General features: G+C 42.2%; 1 protein-coding gene across 4 annotated transcripts in view; it reads right to left on the bottom strand.

Moving 5' to 3' along the window:
* The window catches only part of Sik3 (Salt-inducible kinase 3), a 48,794-nt gene extending 31,170 nt beyond the window's left edge, over positions 1–17,624 (bottom strand). The window contains exons 1-2 of one of the 4 annotated variants that reach the window (XM_065221138.1): positions 16,830–17,623; positions 16,321–16,698 (exon numbers count right to left, since the gene is read on the bottom strand). In XM_065221138.1, coding sequence (XP_065077210.1) covers positions 16,321–16,470 — 150 coding nt within the window. In that variant the 5' untranslated portion in view covers positions 16,471–16,698; positions 16,830–17,623. Of the gene's footprint in view, positions 1–16,320 lie in introns of all 4 variants that reach the window. The other 3 variants (XM_065221139.1, XM_065221141.1, XM_065221140.1) reach the window with 3 other exon arrangements.
* Between the last annotated feature and the right edge of the window lie 1,543 nt (positions 17,625–19,167).

The following is a 19,167-nucleotide window of genomic DNA, read 5'->3' as shown; positions in this document are numbered from 1 at the left end:
GCAAGGCACGCTGTTCCAAATGCGGGGAGAAGCACGAGGATGGCGCCTGCACAGTCACGGCACCAAAATGCGTGTACTGCAAAGGATCTCCTCCTCATGGTCTCTCGTCGTGTCCGGTGTATAAACAACGCGGGGAAAAACTAGAGCGCTCTCTTAAAGAACGTTCCAGGCGGTCTTTTGCAGAAATGCTTAAGACAGCCAAGCCATCGACCAACGAAACAAATCCCTTCGCTCTTTTGTCAGATGACGAGTCTGGCTCTGACTTGGCTGAGGAGGGAGTTTCTTTCAGTTTTCCGGAAGGTTCTGCCCGGAAACGAAAACGCATCCGTTCGCGGAAAGTTGCAGATCAAGAACCCCAAATCAGCTTGCCCAAATCAAGGAGTGGTGGAAAAAAGGAGACTTCTACTCCTCCTGGATTCCGCAGAACTGATTATACCCAGGATTTTCCACCTCTCCCGGGGACATCCAAAACCCCCGATGCCCCAATTTTCAGAACACAAGCCCCTTCTTCATCTGGGTTGTTCTCATTTGATAACATTGTGGACAGTATCCTCAATTACCTCGATATTTCTGATCCTCTGAAAAGCATTGTTCTGGCAATGCTTCCTACTGTGAAAACCCTCTTGAAGCAGTTGACATTGAAGTGGCCCCTCCTTGCAGCAATCATCTCCTTCGATGGATAATTTTCCAAACGAGGTCGGGGATTTGATCACTGTTCTACAGTGGAATTGTCGAAGTCTTATTCCTAAGATAGAATCGTTTAAGTTTTTGGTTCACAATAATGATTGTGATGCATTTGCTCTATGTGAAACTTGGCTCTCTTCAGATATCGATCTTCCTTTTCATGATTTTAACATTATTCGACTGGATCGTGAGGATTCGCGTGGAGGAGGGGTACTTTTGGGGATCAAAAAGTGCCATTCTTTCTATAGAGTGAATCTTCCACAATTTCCAGGTATTGAAGTTGTTGCATGTCAGGCTATTATTAAAGGTAAGAGCCTTTGTATTGCTTCTGTTTATATTCCTCCTAGAGCCGTTGTTAATCGCAAACAACTTTCAGATATCTGTTCGGTACTTCCTGCTCCACGGTTGATTATGGGAGATTTGAATTCCCACGGTACAGGCTGGGGGGAACTGCATGATGACAACCGTTCTACTTTGATATATGACCTCTGCGACAGCTTTAATATGACAATTCTTAACAATGGAGAAGTAACACGTCTGGCTGGTCCATCCTCAAATGGAAGTAGATTAGACCTCACACTTTGCTCTAATTCATTATCGTTGGATTGCACGTGGAATGTGATCCAGGATCCCCACGGTAGTGATCACTTGCCGATCGGCATTTCGATTGCCAGTGGGTTCAATTCGTCGGAATCCGTTAACGTCGCGTACGACCTCACCCGTAATATCGATTGGACAACGTTCAAGACCGCGATAGATGAAGCCGTGTCGTCGGTAGAAGAGCTTCCACCGTTGGAGGAATATAACTTCCTCTCCAATCTGATCTTGGACAGCGCGCTTCGAGCTCAAACTCGGCCGGTTCCAGGAACGTCTTTTCGTAGGAAACCTCCTACCCCTTGGTGGGACCAGCAATGCACTGAGGTTTATCGTAAAAAGTCCGACGCGTTTAAGCTTTTCCGGAAACGCGGAACACCCGAGTATTTCGAAGCGTACTCGACTCTTGAACACGAACTCAAGAGCCTCATCAAAGCCAAGAAACGCGGATACTGGCGGCAATTCGTGGACGGTTTATCGCGCGAAACGTCGATGAATACGCTTTGGAACACGGCGCGAAGGATGCGTAACCGGTCTTCAAACAACGAGAGCGAGGAGTACTCGGATCGGTGGATTCTCAAGTTCGCGCGAAAAGTATGTCCTGATTCCGTGCCGGCACAGATGATTCCTCGCGAAACGACGAATTCTGCAGACGAGATCAGCCAGCCTTTTTCAATGCTGGAGCTCTCACTCGCGCTCCTTTCGTGTCGCAATTCGGCTCCGGGGGCTGATAGGATCAAGTTCAACTTGTTGAAGAACCTCCCAGACGTCGCTAAGAGGCGCATGTTGAACTTGTTTTGTCAGTTCCTGGAGTTCAATATTGTTCCAGATGATTGGAGGCGAGTGAGAGTTATAGCCATTAAAAAGCCTGGAAAACCCGCGTCAGATCATAACTCGTATCGTCCCATCGCGATGTTATCGTGCATTCGAAAATTGTTGGAGAAAATGATCCTTTTTCGCCTCGACAAATGGGTTGAGACGAACCACCTACTCTCAGATACTCAATTTGGTTTCCGTAGGGGTAAGGGAACGAACGACTGTCTCGCGTTGCTTTCCACAGAAATCCAGTTGGCTTTTGCTAAAAAAGAGCAAATGGCTTCTGTGTTCTTGGATATTAAGGGGGCTTTTGATTCAGTATCGGTTGAAGTCCTTTCAGACAAACTCCACGCTTGTGGCCTTTCCCCATTAATTAATAACTTTTTGTACAATTTGCTGTCAGAGAAACATATGAGCTTTTCTCATGGAAACTCTACAGCTTCTCGATTTAGTTACATGGGTCTCCCCCAGGGCTCATGTTTAAGCCCCCTTTTGTACAATTTCTATGTCAGAGAAATTGACAATTGTCTAAGTGACAACTGCACGTTGAGACAACTTGCAGATGATGGCGTAGTGTCTATGACAGGGCCCACAGGGGTCAACCTGCAAGGACCCTTACAGGATACCTTAGACAATTTGTCTACTTGGGCTATCCAGCTAGGTATCGAATTCTCCACGGAGAAAACTGAGTTGGTCGTTTTTTCTAGGAAGCATAGCCCAGCACAACCGAAGCTTCAACTTTTGGGTAATCCGATCACTCATTCCATGTCTTTCAAATATCTTGGGGTCTGGTTCGATTCCAAATGCACCTGGAGATCCCACATTGAGTATCTGAGACGAAAATGCCAACAAAGGATCAATTTTCTCCGAACAATTACCGGAACGTGGTGGGGAGCTCATCCGCAAGATCTTCTAACGTTGTACCGGACAACGATTTTATCGGTTTTAGAGTACGGTAGTTTTTGCTTCCAGTCGGCGGCTAAAACTCACATCATCAAACTGGAACGTATCCAGTATCGTTGTCTTCGTATCGCGTTAGGATGCATGCACTCGACTCATACGATGAGTCTCGAAGTGTTGGCGGGCATGTTGCCACTATCGGATCGGTTTTCGGAATTGTCCCACAGGCTCCTCACCCGTTGTGAAGTTATGAACCCACTGGTAATCGAAAACTTTGAGAAGCTTCTTGAGTTAAACCCTCAAACTCGTTTTATGTCATTGTACTACGTGTACATAACTCAGGATGTCAGCCCTTCACAGCATAATCCCCATCGTGTATGCTTCTCCGACTTCGGCAAATCAGTTAGTTTTGATTTATCTATGACGCGGGAGATTTGTGGAATCCCAAAACATCATCGTTCCATGATTGTTCCGTCAATTTACGCTGCAAAGTTTGGCCAAGTTGATTCCGCAAGATCGTTCTTCACAGATGGATCACTAATAGAGTCGTCCGCTGGTTTTGGTATTTTTAACGAATTTCATAGCGCCTCTCGAAAGCTTCAAGCTCCTTGTTCCGTATATGTTGCTGAACTGGCGGCAATATACTATACGCTAGAAACGATCGCCTCACTTGCACCAGATCACTATTTTATTTTTACGGATAGTCTCAGTTCTGTCGAGGCTATTCGATCCATGAGGCCGGTAAAGCACTCCTCGTATTTTCTCATGAAAATACGAGAGCTTCTGAGTGCTTTATCTTTAAGATCTTTTGTCATCACCTTTGCATGGGTCCCATCTCATTGCTCGATTCCGGGCAATGAGAAGGCGGACTCACTTGCTAAGGTGGGCGCTATGCAAGGCGATATTTACGATCGACAAATCGCCTACAATGAATTTTTCTTCATTTATCGTCAACAGTCGCTCGCCAGCTGGCAAAATAAATGGAGAGAAGGAAGTTTGGGACGATGGCTATTCTCGATCATCCCTAAGGTGTCGAAGAGTCCTTGGTTCAAGGGGTTGGATGTGGGTCGAGACTTCATTCGTCTGATGTCTCGCCTCATGTCCAATCACTATTCGTTAAAAGCTCACTTGTTTCGTGTTGGGCTGGGAGACAGCAATCTCTGTGAATGTGGACAAGGTTACCAAGACGCCGATCACATCCTTTGGTCTTGTGCTGAGCATCGTGGAGTCAGATCTGAGCTATGCGATTCCCTTCGGGCTCGAGGTAGACAACCTAATGTTCCAGTTCGGGATATTTTGGCTAGACGTGATCTGGAGTTTATGAAACTCATATATGTTTACTTTAAGAATACTAACCTTAGATTGTAAGTTTGATTAACCTTGTGTTTAGTTTGTGTATTGTGCGTGTAGTTTTTTTTTAATGTTTGTTTTCAAGATGAATAGAAATAAGTTCATGTTTTAGGATTAATTAAATATTTGTATAATAAATCATATTTCAAACCTCCTTCTCCCTTTCCCCATCCAAAAAATTGTAAATCTCCACTAACCTCGAGACGACCGCGAGCAATCGGTTCAATTCCTTTAACTCTAGATTTAAGACATTATTCATGTATAATGCAAATGATAACTCGGCTCTGTAAAGTTTATTCGATTGAGCCTGTACAAATAAATTAATATAAAAAAAAAAAAAATATATAACCGAAATCAGGACCGAATTTTTTTTACCTGTCAGTTCAAAACAAACTCCACATATCGAGAAAATTTTTCATTAAATGAATACTTTTAGGGATGTTCAGGATCTTCCGAAGGACCTTTATTGGATGCTAGGGCACACATTTTGGTGTCCGATCCAAATTTATTCATGTAGCTTCCCTAATAAAATGTGTATGGTTATTTTGCTTAACGACGTATCCAGGGTATCATCCAAACCATTTGTGGAGTAGTTCTATTATTTGGGTTATTGTTCTTGTATGGTATTTTTATTAGGGTTCACAACAAAGAATTATGTGGATATTCTGAAACTTCTGGAGCACAACTTCGTGGCCAGCAAAGTGCGCATGCTGGTTCAAGATCTAAATTAATTCATGCAGCATCACAACAAGTGCATTTAAAAAAATAGCGGAGCTTTAGAATCTTTATAAAAAATTAGCCACTTTTACGGATATTCCGGAGTCCCGTCCCTTGGTGCCAGCAGGGTGCAGATGCTGCTCTCAAATACAAATTCATTCATATAGCTTAACAACACGTGATTATAAAAAAAAAAAAAATCACGGTGCTCTAGGATCATTTTTATGAATTGACCACTTTACAGATGTTCCGGATCTCCCAGAGGACCGCTCCGACAGATTCAAGTTCGATTAAATCACAACAAGTGATTTAAAAAAAATCGCTGATCTATAGGATCTTTTTTTTTACGAATTGGCAAGCTTTACGGATGTTTGTGATCTTACGGAGGACCATTTCCTAAGCCCCTAGGTCAATAGTTGTACCTTTAACCTTCAACCTTCATGGTTAAGTATATCAATATTATCGATAAAAAATAATAATCACGAAGCTCTGCGACCACTTTCAGCTAAAGCTCGACGCTAGATTTAGCTACTACCTGTGTGAAAGTCAAAAACATAAATTAACAATCATTAACCGGTGCGTTAACTGGTTAATAACTAAAATAGCAACGGCTAAAGTTGTCAAACTAGCAGCCTGAATAGTCACGCACTGGTGCGGGTGGTCTCAGCACGGAAAATAAGATCGACGGAAAAAATAGTTGGCAACAGGTTCGCTTTGTTTCAATTCAACGTGTTTGTTTTTGTTTTTCGACAAGTTCATTCGGAATCGCCTTGTCAAATCCAGTTCACTTTTTAGATACACATGTAGTTGGTTATAAAAGTGCTAAAATGAAACCAAGAAATCACGAGGAAAATCAGGATATAGTTTGTGTTTTTTGCCTAAAGAAGACTAATTTGCAAAAACTAGTCAAATAATCGATTTGCCTAATTAAACAACGTAATCTATCAACGTCGAGTCCGAAAGAAAATTGTAGTCGTTGTTCCTTCTCTCTAAGTGATCAATATCAGCTCATAGAAGTGCATCAGTATAAACATGGTCAACGTGTTTCAACGAGGAGTGGAATGAATTGCCAATGTGACGTATGTATAGCTGCTCGTGTAACATTGCCAAATCTATGCGGCCTACAGAATAAGGCGAAGAAGCGTGGGATGCCTTCAGCTAAGGAGGTCTTCAAAAAGATGCGCACTTCAAAATTATGTATGGCATCTTTTTCGGAAATTTCCAAAGGCAAACGGCATTCATGTACCCTCCTTGAATGACACAATAACCTTCTGCAGCTTGTGCAAGGTGAAGATTCACGAACCGGCATGAATATGGCTCCGTAACTCTTTATAAGAGCCCGTCCTTCTTGTTAGGTCACAGGTTCATCGACTTCGTATAGTAATAAAATTCTATCTGTTGTCTTGTTCCTAATAAAAACCAAATGCAATTTGAGCACAAGTAAAACATTGCAATTAAGCAGTGACCTCTGAGGAATGGACATCAAAGTTCCCTCTTATCTTCCCCAAAAGATAAAAGATATTAACCAGAAGCTCAAGGAGTTCTTTTCTGTTACACATCTTCCATTCGGATTTGAGCAGACCAGTAAGGGGTCTTCTCCAAGAGTCTTGATGAAACCAGTCATATATTGTAACGACGTGAGTATGTTGAACATGAAGGATTTCTATCTAATACCGATGTATGGCATAAGATAGGAGCAGATGGGGGAGGAGGCTTATTTAAGATTACGTTATCTATCGTAGAAAAGGCACCGACGAACTGAAATGCCACTGGATCATATCGTTTGTCCGCAATTCGATTTGTCAAATGAGCGATCAGATCTGTTAAACAAGGTGATACTCAAACCAAGTCAATATAGATTTTACGTGTGTTCGTATCCTTTTTCACGATACGACGCGATCGGATGAGTAGATGGCGGTGGTGTTTAACGTATTTTAAATATGGCGTCTTGGGCAAGAATTTGGATGTAGCTTCTATGAGCTGGTATATCGGTTCGTTGGTGGAAAAGGAGGAAAAATGAGAATGGACCTAAAGATACAGGAGTAAAGAAGTTGTTTCTTCTTGCTGTAATACCCAGCATTCCGGAAAAGTACACCAACATTGTACAAGTTTGGTCGACACTTCTCGCGTTGGACAAATTGGAAGCGGTTGTCGCAGGTGACCTAAAAATCATCAATCTTTTGCTAGGTATCATGGGTCACAGTCACAGTCACAGTTCAATCCTTGTCCATATTGCTGCACAACCCAAGTAACCAACAAGCCCGCTAATTCGCCTTTTTGCAATATAAGGCTGATACACGGCTAACATAGGGCATGCTATGCTTTAAATTAGACGCATATTGGCCTTATATTGCAAAAAGGCGAATTAGCGGGCTAGTTGGTTACTTGGGAAGTAAGTCCCTGCTTTCTAAAGAGAGCAAGGTTCCAGGAACGCTGGACTTAATAAACACAAGTTACGTAAAATGGAAGACTGATGGTGCTGATGATAAACGAGCAAAGCAATTTTACAATTCAAGAACAACATGTGAAAAGGGCATACAAGCTTTTTGTAAACAAACCTCCTTATGTCCTTTTCTCATCACCCATATGACACAAACGCAACCCATCAACATCACCGGGTAGGGGAAACTTTCCGCTTCCCGATGATGTTGTTGGTTTGCGTGGCCGACCCTCGGTTGGCGAGAAAAGGGCCTACAAAGGTTTGTTTACTAAAAACTTGTATGCCCTTTTCACATGTGGCTCTTGAATTGCGTTCAAACACCAATGTTGTGTGGAGCTCCTAATCAAAGAACTGTTCTGCTTTGTCCACCACCCGTGCTCCATATCGTACTTGGGATCATGAACGCCATTTACAAAGGTGTTGAAGCAGTTGATCCAACAACTGCTGAACAATGGGTGAAGCTAAGTTCATGTCAACGTCATAGCAAGTATGACTTTATAGGTAGAAACTGCCACAAATTACTGGAGAAGAGGACTTTGTTGAAATCTGATGGACCGTTAAGTATTTTCAGAAATGTAAGAATTCAATTTAACGCTTCTCTTGTTATCATTAACTTAATTAAGCGACTATTTGTAGGTACTTGACCGTTTTGCTTAGGTGTTCAAAGCTTGCCTTCAAGAATACCTAACTTCTGGATATCTTCAGAGAATTGAAGAAATTGCAGAGAGCTGGATTCAGACAGGACTACCAAATTGCTCCAAGTTCCATATCTTACGCTTCCATGTTCCAGAGTTCTGCAACTTCGTATCAGGTTTGGGGCTATATGGCTATATGCTTATTCGATGAACAACTTGCGAGTGTTATGTCTGTTTGTCTGTGGTACGTCTGTTGATGCGGAAGTTGGAAACAACCGAGCATGAACGTTCCTTCAAATTTATCATGCCGAAAGTGCCCAAGTATTTTACTTTCAAGGAAACGGTAGCCATGCTTGGCATACACAGTTGTACACACCAACTGCTCATTTGTTAAAAACTTTTCACTCAGTTGTTGAAATTTGTTTTTCGTTAAAGTAATTAATAGATTAGGATCATAGTTTACTATAGATATGCAAAGAGTAGGTAAATTTTAACATTTGAATCAACGCCAATGATGTTTTACACTTGAAGTCCGAGATGTTCAGTGAGTATTTCTCACTTCATTTTTACAACGCAAAAACATATACAGTTTATTACTAGAATGAAAATCTACTTGTTTTTACGAAACTATAACAAGCTTAAACTCTATTCTATCTACTGCTTCAAAAAGAACTATGTTACGTCAACTGTGTGCGAAGTTATTAGCAAATGAGCAGTTGGTGAGTACAACTGTGTATGCCAAGCATGACGGTAGCTAAGCTGAAGAGCTTATTCGGTGCAGCAGAATCCGTGATAAGCAAGTGATACCGTTGTCTGCAGATTTTCAAGGGGCCGTCCGAAGACTACATTTCATATGCGTGTCGTGTGAATAAGTGCTGTGTGGAATTCGAGTTGGGAAAACTTTCTGAAGGAGAATTCAAAAGTTTGGTGTTTGTGTGTGGATTGAAGTCCGAAACAGATTCGGATATCAGGGCGATGCTTCTCACACACATCAAATAACGTACGGATGCTACGCTGCAGAAATTGTCAACCGAATGTCAGCGTTTGCTTAACCTTCGACATGACACAGCTATGATCGAAAGGAGTGGAAATTCAGTGAATGCCATTAAGCGCCAACAGCGATTCCGGATGCGTCCAAGTTCAAAGTAGGGAAGCTCGCCGAAGCCGCAGTTCTCAAGCAGCACTCAAAAAAGACCGTCGGGTCCGTGCTGGAACTGTGGTGGTATGCACTACACACTTAAATTTTTTTACAGAAATCTGTAAAATTTTACCGAAATCTCAACAGCTGAACGTTCGTTAAACAGTTTCGCAGATAAGAGACGAACCAGCTACAGGCTGAAAGTCTTTATAATAAAGCAAAAAAAAAAGTTTCATAGATTTCCTGTAATTTTTCACAAATATCTGTGAATTTTTCACAGATATCTGGAAAACTGTAAAATTGTTTACCGAACGTTCAGCTGTTGAGATTTCGGTAATATTTTACAGAAATCTGTAAAATAAACTTAGTGTGTATAGTCGGGAATGCAGTTTCAAGTTTCAACAGTGCTCGGATTGCAGCCGATATGACCACAAGGAGGACTATTGTGCGAGTTCGAAGAAACCTGGTCCGCGTCGACAGTTCAAGCGAAAGTCTCAGAACATTACGGTGGAAACGAAAACAGTGACGGTATTGGTTGATGTGGTGGGTGGTCGAAGAAGATTCGTTTCCGTAGTATTTAACGACGTGTTTGTGCAATTGCAATTGGATACGGCTCCAGACATTAGTGTAATTTCTGTGGACACTTGGAAATGACTAGGTAGACGTTCGACCACCGTCAGTGAAACCTAGAGCAGCGTCTGGAGATAAACTCAAGCTTATGTCAGAATTTGATTGTCCAGTGACAGTAAACGATGTGACTCAAGTGGGTACTATTTTTGTGGTGGATTGCGACCTGCAAATTTTGGGGTTGGATATAGTTGAGTCATTCCAACTGGATGCGGTACCAATTAGTGCGTTGTGTAACATAGTGTCAGGTTCATCTACGATCGTGGATCGGTTGATTACCCAATATCCTGATGTTTATATTCGGATATGTGGAGACTATTCCACTGTGTTAATCGAAGCTTTACAACCGAACCAGTATCCTCTCCCGTTACCGCAGGACATTTTTGTGAAGTTTGCCAACTGTAAAATCTTCAGTATCATCGACATGTCCGATTCATACCTCCAGCTTGAGGTGGACGAATTATCCCTTAAGCTCCTTGTTATAAATACTCACCGGGGCATATACGAGGTAAATCGGCTCGCGCCTGGAGCTTTTCAGCAGGTATTGGATGCTATGCTGGCAGGACTCAAGCACACCTGCGGCTACATCGACGACATTGTCGTCGGGGGAAGGAATGAAGAAGAACACTGGCAGAATTTGAACGCACTTTTCCAGCGGCTCCAGAAGTTTGGTTTTACCGCGCGGTTTGAGAAATGTTCGTTCGGTAAACCGCAGATAAAGTACCTGGGGATCCTACTGGTTTAGCACGGAGTTCAACCTGACCCTACGAAGGTAGAAGCAATCAGGCAGAACCTGCTGATGTGCCAGGAGTTCGCGCATTTTTGGGAGCCGTAAATTTTTATAGCAAGTTTGTGCCAAATATGCGTGCCATTCGATATCCGTTGGATCAGCTGTTGAAGGCGGGAACAAAGTTCAAGTGGACAGTAGAGTGCCAGTCCGCTTTCGATAGGTTCAAGGAAATTTTGACGTCCAACTAACTATTGATGCACTATAACCCCGCTCTGGAGATCAATGTCTCGGCTAATGCGTCATCAATCCGTCTAGGTGCAACGATCAGTCATCGTTGCATACGTCGAGAGCGCTAACTCATGCTGAGCGAAACTATAGCCAACCTGATAGGGAAGGTTTGGTAATAATTTTCGCTGTTACGTAATTCCATCGTATGGTGTTCGGCCGAAAGCTCCGACTGCAAACGGATCATGCACCTCTGCTGTGGATTTGTGGGTCTAAAAAGGGTATTCCCGTGTTCACTGCTAACCGGCTGCAACGGTTGGCCCTCATGTATGACTTCACAATCGAATATGTGGCCACGGAGAAATACGGTCAAGTGGATGTCTTGTCTGGTCTCATTAATCAACAGGCCAAACCAGACGAGGATTATGTCATAGCAGCAGTTTCGCTTGAGGATGATGTGAGGTCAGAAACCTTTGATTCATTCAATGTTCTTCCGCTAAATTTCAACGACGTTCAGAAAGGCACCCAGAAGGACCCCGTCCTCAGCGAAGTTAACAATTTCGTCCAACAGGGTTGGACAGCAGATCGCGAGTTGCAAAAGTTCTACAAGCGTCACGAATTTCTCATGACCGTCCAGGGCTACCTCCTCTTCAGTGAGAGGCTCGTCGTTCCAAGGCAACTGCGCAAACGTTGCTTGTATCAACTGCACCAAGGGCACCCTGGAATCCATAGAATGAGGGCCATTGCCAGAAGTTACGTTTACTGGCCGTCTATAGACGTCGAGATTGCGGAGTACATAAAAGCGTACCGACACTGCGCGAGTGTTGCCAAGTCACCTGCTCAGGCCTTGCCTGTTCCCTGGCGTCCATGGCAACGTGAGCACGTTGAGTATGCAGGACCTCTCGACGGTGAATATTACCTTCTCGTAGTTGACTCGTTCTCCAAATGGTCGAAAGTTGTGCAGACGAACCGCATCACAGCTATAGCAACAATCAAGATCCTTCGGAGCCTCTTCGCACGTTTTGGAATGCCGGAAACAGTCGTCTCCGACAACGGTACCCAATTTACGAGTGTCGAATTTGCCGAGTTTTGTAGTACAAACGGCATTCAACACATCACCACGGCACCGTTTCACTCCCAATCCAACGGGCAGCTCTAAGGGACTCAAAATCCTATCGAGACTTCGTACAATGTGCTATTGAATTTGTAGAACTTCAAGATCTAAACTCCATGATGATTTAGAGAATTTTTAAAACCTCATTCCCAGTTATAGATCCACTTCAGTTAGTTTTCAATACCATGCGCTCTTCTCCGCTTTGCTTTGACTTTCCTTTTTTAAAACTGAGGACGGCTCTTCGGATGGTCTCCTCAATATTAATAAAACTGAGGCAAACAACTTTGTATTCCTCTTTGAGACACTTTTTGACTTGGTACTTATTTGGGCTAACTGGTTAAGTCCGTGCCTTGGGATCCCAGAGTCCTTGGTTCCAATGCCGGATGATACTTTTTTTATTTGTCTTTTGCGCCTTTTTCTACGTCATTCGCCACCGGGAGCAAATTCAAAAGCTTCTCATTTAAAGAGCAAAATGAGGAAAGTAACTTTATCTAAGCGTTACACTCTTTCTCCGTTTCGTTTTGTGTTTAACTGAATTCAGTGCTGCTGTGCGTGCTGTCAACAATGTCAATCGACGTAAGATGTTGGGCTAGCACCAAATTTCACTTCCGACACTGATATTCGTAGTAGGCATGATATCAGGCGGTACGACTCTGACATTACTATCCATATGAATATCACTAGGGAAAAGTTCAAAATTATACTTTTAACTCAATAAATCTACTCTTTTGTGTAACCGTTGCACTGTTTTAATATTAGTGATGAGTTTTTTTTTTAAGATCTGACATTGAGGCGAATGATATTGATATTCAAACTTTGTGAACTGATACTGACCTCAGGTGGCTAGTGAAATTCAGCACTTTGCATCATTGCCTCAATATGAATGTGTTTTCATGAAGCTTTGCAATCTTGCTCCTCAATTTGATAAGCTGTAAAGTTTACTCTTTGCGCTCAGTTTGTGAAGAAATAGCAAGCCTGCTCAGGGTTCTTGTATTTTTTCAACATACAGAGACAACATTTAGGCTCATTATTTGATGAAAAATCTTTGATTGTATGCGAATTCAAAATTCCATGAGGTTTTGGAGAACCAAGCCTTGAACGTGTTCATTCTGGAGTTCGCGTTTGGCTATCAACGTTAGCAGTTCAGCTTCCCAACAAACAATTTTAGCTGGTTAAATGCTGAATAAGCTATTAATTAGCTGAAAAAGCATATTTTTGTCTGAATAAGCTCTTATTCAGCGCTCAATGTTTGTTGGGTTGTGCCGTGCTCTGTGTGCATTTTTTTCTTTTCTTTGCTTGCTGCGGGCTGGTTTTTTTCCTTTGGTTTGTTTTCCGTCGATCATGTTTTCCGTGCTGAGCTCGAATGCTACCAACTCCAGGGAGGCAGCTCCCACACCTGGACCCTACCTATTGACCCATCATCAACTCATGAACCGGGGACCAACGGCTTTACTTCCCTTCCGAAGGAAGGCGTGGTCAGAGATGTTATGCCTCAAAACCAGGCCTGCTGGGGTGAGAGGTAATCACGCTTACCACTAAACCACCGGCGCTGCTACTGCGGGCTGATGTTCCGTCTCCCGAAAAAAGGCGCTTGTCATGACGACATCGTGTTTGTGCGTTGAGGTTGTGTATCAGAAATGCAATCGAAGTGTGTCGTGGCCGCATTTAGACGCGTTTGTTTTCGGTCGCTGAAATTGTCGGTTCTGATTTCGGCGTTGGTTGCGAGTTGATTCGGCCGGTGAAGGGCTGACTGTGTACTGGTGAACTGAAGCCTGAAAGTAGTCGCAGTCCTTTTTTTCTCTGCTGCGATCCCTGTAATCGGAGCAGCTAGAGCATGTTTAGTTATTTTTGGGGGTTTCCGCTGCTGTGTGACGAAGGAACGGTAAGAGATCTGTTTTTAACCCCAGTTGAAAAAGTAGCGACAGTATATCTATGGGAGCCACGGCTAGCAATGTCATTTTCAATGAAAGATCTCACGCGATATTTACAGAAATACTTCTAAAACTATGATAGAAATTTTCTTCAAAAGCTCATCGAATTTTTTGTCATGACAGAACGTGACAGTGTTGTGATCATCTTAATTACTAGCTCATTTATTGCTATTAAAGTTACTTGCACCGAGGGAATCTTAATAATATAATCACTCTACCGATTACATACCGTTGTTTGCTTAAATTCATCTAAATTAGTTAGAAATTTTGATGTCAAAACCGCATAAGAATTATTCTCATGAGTGCTTGATTATTGGAAAATGACAAGAAAGCTAATGATAGGTAGCGTCGTCTCGTGATAGTGAGATGATCTGTTTTCTCATTGTCACATGACTGCCGTGATATATACTAGCTCTGATGGGAGTTGTTCGAAATCACCGTGATGTCATGGATTCCATTACAACATATCGGGTGAGATCTATCCTTTATTTTTCTCTGGACTTAAGCATTATTATATGAAACATTAAATGCTGGGTACGGAAGGGTTCACCATGGCACTCGATTTAAGCAAAATGGATGAGGAGAGTGGAAATGCCAACTCCCTGCCATTAACATTTCGTGGGCTTTTCTCCCCACTCATTGGCGCATCCGCCTGTTGGATGGCCTATTTTTCAATCCTCTGGCACGGCCATTGGTTATTGAAGCTGCCGCCAGTGATAGCCTTCGTCATGGCTTAGCGAAGAATTTCTTCCATAGGACGGTCATTGATTCTTGAAGCCAGCGTGAACTAACTTTCATGCACTTCATTCTTATATGTTCATAAAGCGATAGAAACACAACTGAAAAACACCGAGAGAACAATTGAAAACAGTAATCACTTGATAAATTTTCATCAATACCACAACGTTACAATCGCCGTTCAAACAAACGCATAAACGGAGCTGAAACTCAGCTGTCATGAACTGACGTATAATCAAACCAAAGAGCCAAAAAAATCGACTTCAAGCAAAGTGTTATTGGACGACTTTAGTGCCACCGGAGTGGGTTTTTACCGAATGTATGATCTGTGGGCATCTTTTTTAATCTAATTGAAAAAAATTCAAAAAAGAATTTTATTGATAAAATTTTTCCCTAAACTGATGTAGAACATACGGTTTTCAAAAGTATCCCAAACGTCAACCCGGACAAGTCCGGATGAGCTCTAACCACTAATGAGTTCATACCAACATGAAATTATATGATCGAATCACGCGGAATTTGACAACCTTTTAACAATAAAAAGTACAAAAATAGTTAAAAATCACAATTTTTAAACTTCTTTAAAACATAAAATCTAACATTAAAATGTAAAATGTTGAGAACATTATCCATCAACTAATTGGCATTGAATACAAAAAACTCATTTTCTGATAAATACTGAACATTTATCATGTTGTGTACATCATAGATAGTTTTTGAATAAAATTTGGCTTTAAGTTATGGCAATGTTTAAACACTTCCCAAAATGTTTGAACAGATTTCAACTTTTGTTATTTTGTGCAGCATATATTTTTGAATAACACAAAAATAAAACAACATTGAAACCTAAAAAAAAAGTTTTTTTTTATTATTTTGGCCAGTTTTAGGTTCTAGGTGCTGTGCTGTGCATTCGGCCAAACATCCATAGAAAAAAAATCGCCCTCCCCTAACTCTGACAAGGCCCATGGGAACGAATCGGTTAAGGGTTAGTAAGATTACGACCCCAAAAAAAAATGTCGCCACACCACATGGAAAATTCTATCAGTCAAGCAACTCAGCCCGTAACAACAGCCAGTGCCGCTCCACCCGTTACGTCACGAGCTGACCAATGTTTAGCACTATTAATGCTTTGTTATCTATCTACACTGTTGTGTCATGGAAATTTTACTCAACATCTTTTATAACACGATGATAAATTGGTAAAGAAAACATTGCCCTCTGACGCTAAATGCCGCGACACACGCGTTCCTATACCTACGTATGTATGTTTATCTATCGTAATGTTTACAAAGTTTGAACACACATTCGGATGTGTACCCGGAGGACAATTCTTACTGGATTCAACCGAGTGATGTGATGAAAAATGGCGGTTTTCTATTGGGGAAAACAAGATGATATTATATTTCCATCGTGCATTCCAAATTTCACCTGTATTCTTCGAGTAGAGGTGCAAATTTGGTACGTATGTAAATTCAAAACACAGCTTTGACATTCAATGTTCGAAACCAGTCGAGAATGCACTGCTGTGGTGTGTGTGAGCGCGGTCGTTATCGGGGTTCGAAATTGATGTTTCGCACAATAATGGCTGCTTGTCAAAATCCTACTCGATTCAGATGGAAAATGATAAAAAAGAACTACTTTATAGCCCTCGGGCGTTACATATTTCAGCGTAAAATATTACCTTTGAGTTTGTTATCACATTGGATGCTAGTTTTACTACAGCAAAGTTTCCTTTTCCGATGGTTTTGTCAAGTTCGTAATATCCAACACGCACTAGCTTTTCAATTGGCATTTGTTTTGCGGCAGCTGCAGCCGCGAAGTTCTCATTCATTTTGTGAACTTTTTTACATTTCCTGCTATTCCTCGGGTAGTATATCGATTGTATTTGATATTACGCCATCGTTTACACCAAATTGCACTTGCAGAACATTGATTTCTGGACGCGAAAACACGAGCTAAAATTTTCCAACTCCTCACTCTTCTCACACTGCACAGAAATCACACACGAGAAAATATTTGTGACGACATCAGCATGCAAGAGCAGACTGACGACTGATTCCTATTGGAAGAGAAGAGATTTGCGCGAATACATGCAAGATGGCGACACTTAACTAATCGTAGGCCCATTCAGAACTGAAATCATGTGTTTCAGCTGCACCTAGCTTTGACCATAATTAACACCTTGCTCACATTCTATGGCGCACTATCGTAGGACTGACTGCCTTCAGTCGACCTCTTCAGCTCACTAGCAGTGGCAATTTTGGCACTGCACATTGAAGGCTGGCATCAGATTACACTCGATTTGACTGCATTTCCTCGCTGCTCCTCTTCTCTTTTACACACCTTCATGATATAACAATGTCATTGATTCAAGAATTTTTAATTCATATATTTCGATCTGCCTCTACACATCAGTACGCATACTCTTCAATGGAGTACTTCCACTGCACGCACACGAGTGTGATCATTCATACTGCAATTGAGTCAAGTGTGAGAAAAAAAATAATTCATGCCTTGTAGTAACAGCACAATTTGCCTCTTGTCTGTGACGTTTATTGCCAAAATTGTGCTTCCTTTATCACTTTTTCCCCCAACAATGGTTTGATAAGCTACTGCCACGGTCCGATATCAATTCGAAAGATTAACGAACAACCACCTCAGGTTGAAGCACTTCGCAAAAAGCAGCACCGTTCGATTTCCGTCACACCGAAACTTTGTAATCAAATTTCCTAGAAAGGATTTAGTTTTATGCTTCTACTGGATATATTTTCTTCCATCTTCACGCACCGAAACGGTAAAGATTAGCGAGAAATCCATTCCGCGGCCCGTTTACGACCTGACTGACTGATAGCTTAGATAACGTTGAGCAACACCGTGGGTAGTTCACTGGTCGCGGTCTCTCAATGAAATGATTGGCATTATAACAAGGTAGCTATCACAGTCACTGTCCTTCTCTCTCGAATTGACGTACGACGACGATACTGAATCTGCAAACGCGAGACTCTTCAATTAGGTAGCAAGATACGATGGTGTTGGTAGGGATTTTTTTTTCGGGATCTACGAAGCAGAGCGCATTCGGCGGAGACAAACAAAAGATTGATCCTTATTGATCAATGATAGAACAAGCGCTACTGCAACCGAAATTCACGGCCGGAGAGGGTATCACTGCAGCGGAATTCTTATTTTGCTGCAATTATGTTCCTCCGTTAACTTGAAGGTTCTCTCTCTCTCTCTCTCTGGATGAGAGAAAGAAGGAGAATATGAACTGATAGCTCTCCGTTACAGGGGACTATTCAAATAATACGATCCAGATTGCTTTGGCGACAATTTTTTAACTAGTTTGTTTATTTACTAGGCTCAGTCGTGTGTGACACTTTGTGGAGCCAAAAATCCGTAATTTTTTAATTAACATTTTAAACAGCAGTAAATCTAGGTAAGTTTTGGTACAAATTACTCGTGGTGGGCTCGAGGTTAATGGGTAACAATTTCGATTGGAAGGAGCTAGGTAGGAAACAGGTTTCTGAAGCCTCCTTCAGATACTACTCTCGAACGGTTGACCAAATGCTGACTGGGCAGGGGCAAGTAGCACAGAAACAGAAGGATAATAAGACTGGGACACAATGGCTGAAAAATGTGTGGAAAGGAGCGGATGGTCACCTCAAATTCTAACATCAGACAAACAAATGAATTCGTAGATTGCCTGTATGTAGGGAAGATCACAGGTTCCCAATACATCTCTTACTTCACGGAAGGGTTGCCTACCTCGGGCCACTAGGGTATCCAACAGACGTACTCTGGAGGCGTCAATACACGGGCAATGCCAAACTGCGGGATTGATGTCATCATAACCGGTTCTGCACCTACATATATTGCTGTCATCGAGGTTTATTCTGTAGAGATGTGCGTCTAGCGAGTAAGTCTTGACATCACGCGATGAATCCCCGACTTACATCCAGACCTTTGAACCACGCTCTCGAAGAAACATTTGGAGTAATGGAATGTGACCACCGCCCAAGAGAATTACTAGTCCAATCGTTTTGCCAGCTTAGAAGAGCACTCTGACGTACTAATGGGAAAAATTCATCATGTGAAACTCTTCTATCATAAATCTCGCCTTGCTGTGCGCCCACCTTTGCGGAAGAGTCTGCCTTCTCACTGCCTGGGATTGAACAATGTGAGGGGACCCATACAAAGGTAATCATATATGATCTTTCGACCAGCAAACTCATCTGCTCCCTTACCTTTGAAAGGAAATAAGATGAGTGCCTACCTTGTTTCATCGACCGAATAGCCTCAATCGAACTGAGACTATCCGAGAAGATGAAGTAATGGTCGGTGGGCATGTCGAAAATCGTCCCTCAGCTCAGCAACATAAACGGAACAAGGTTCCTGAAGTTTCCGAAAGACGGTTGAGTATTCATTTCTACAGCGTTTTTTCCGTGATGCAATTTGATGTGGGACACCCTTTAGAAAGCTATAAACGTAAGTTGTCCACATTTTGATTCGACAGAAAATCCCAAAGTTTCAA

Source organism: Ochlerotatus camptorhynchus, unplaced genomic scaffold (assembly GCF_037179485.1).
Source record: "Ochlerotatus camptorhynchus isolate MF236.1 unplaced genomic scaffold, CSIRO-AGI_Acam_v1.1 ptg000139l, whole genome shotgun sequence".
Classification (NCBI taxonomy): Eukaryota; Metazoa; Arthropoda; class Insecta; order Diptera; family Culicidae; genus Ochlerotatus; species Ochlerotatus camptorhynchus.
Note: the sequence above shows the minus strand (reverse complement) of the source record. Positions and strands in the feature narration are given on the sequence as shown.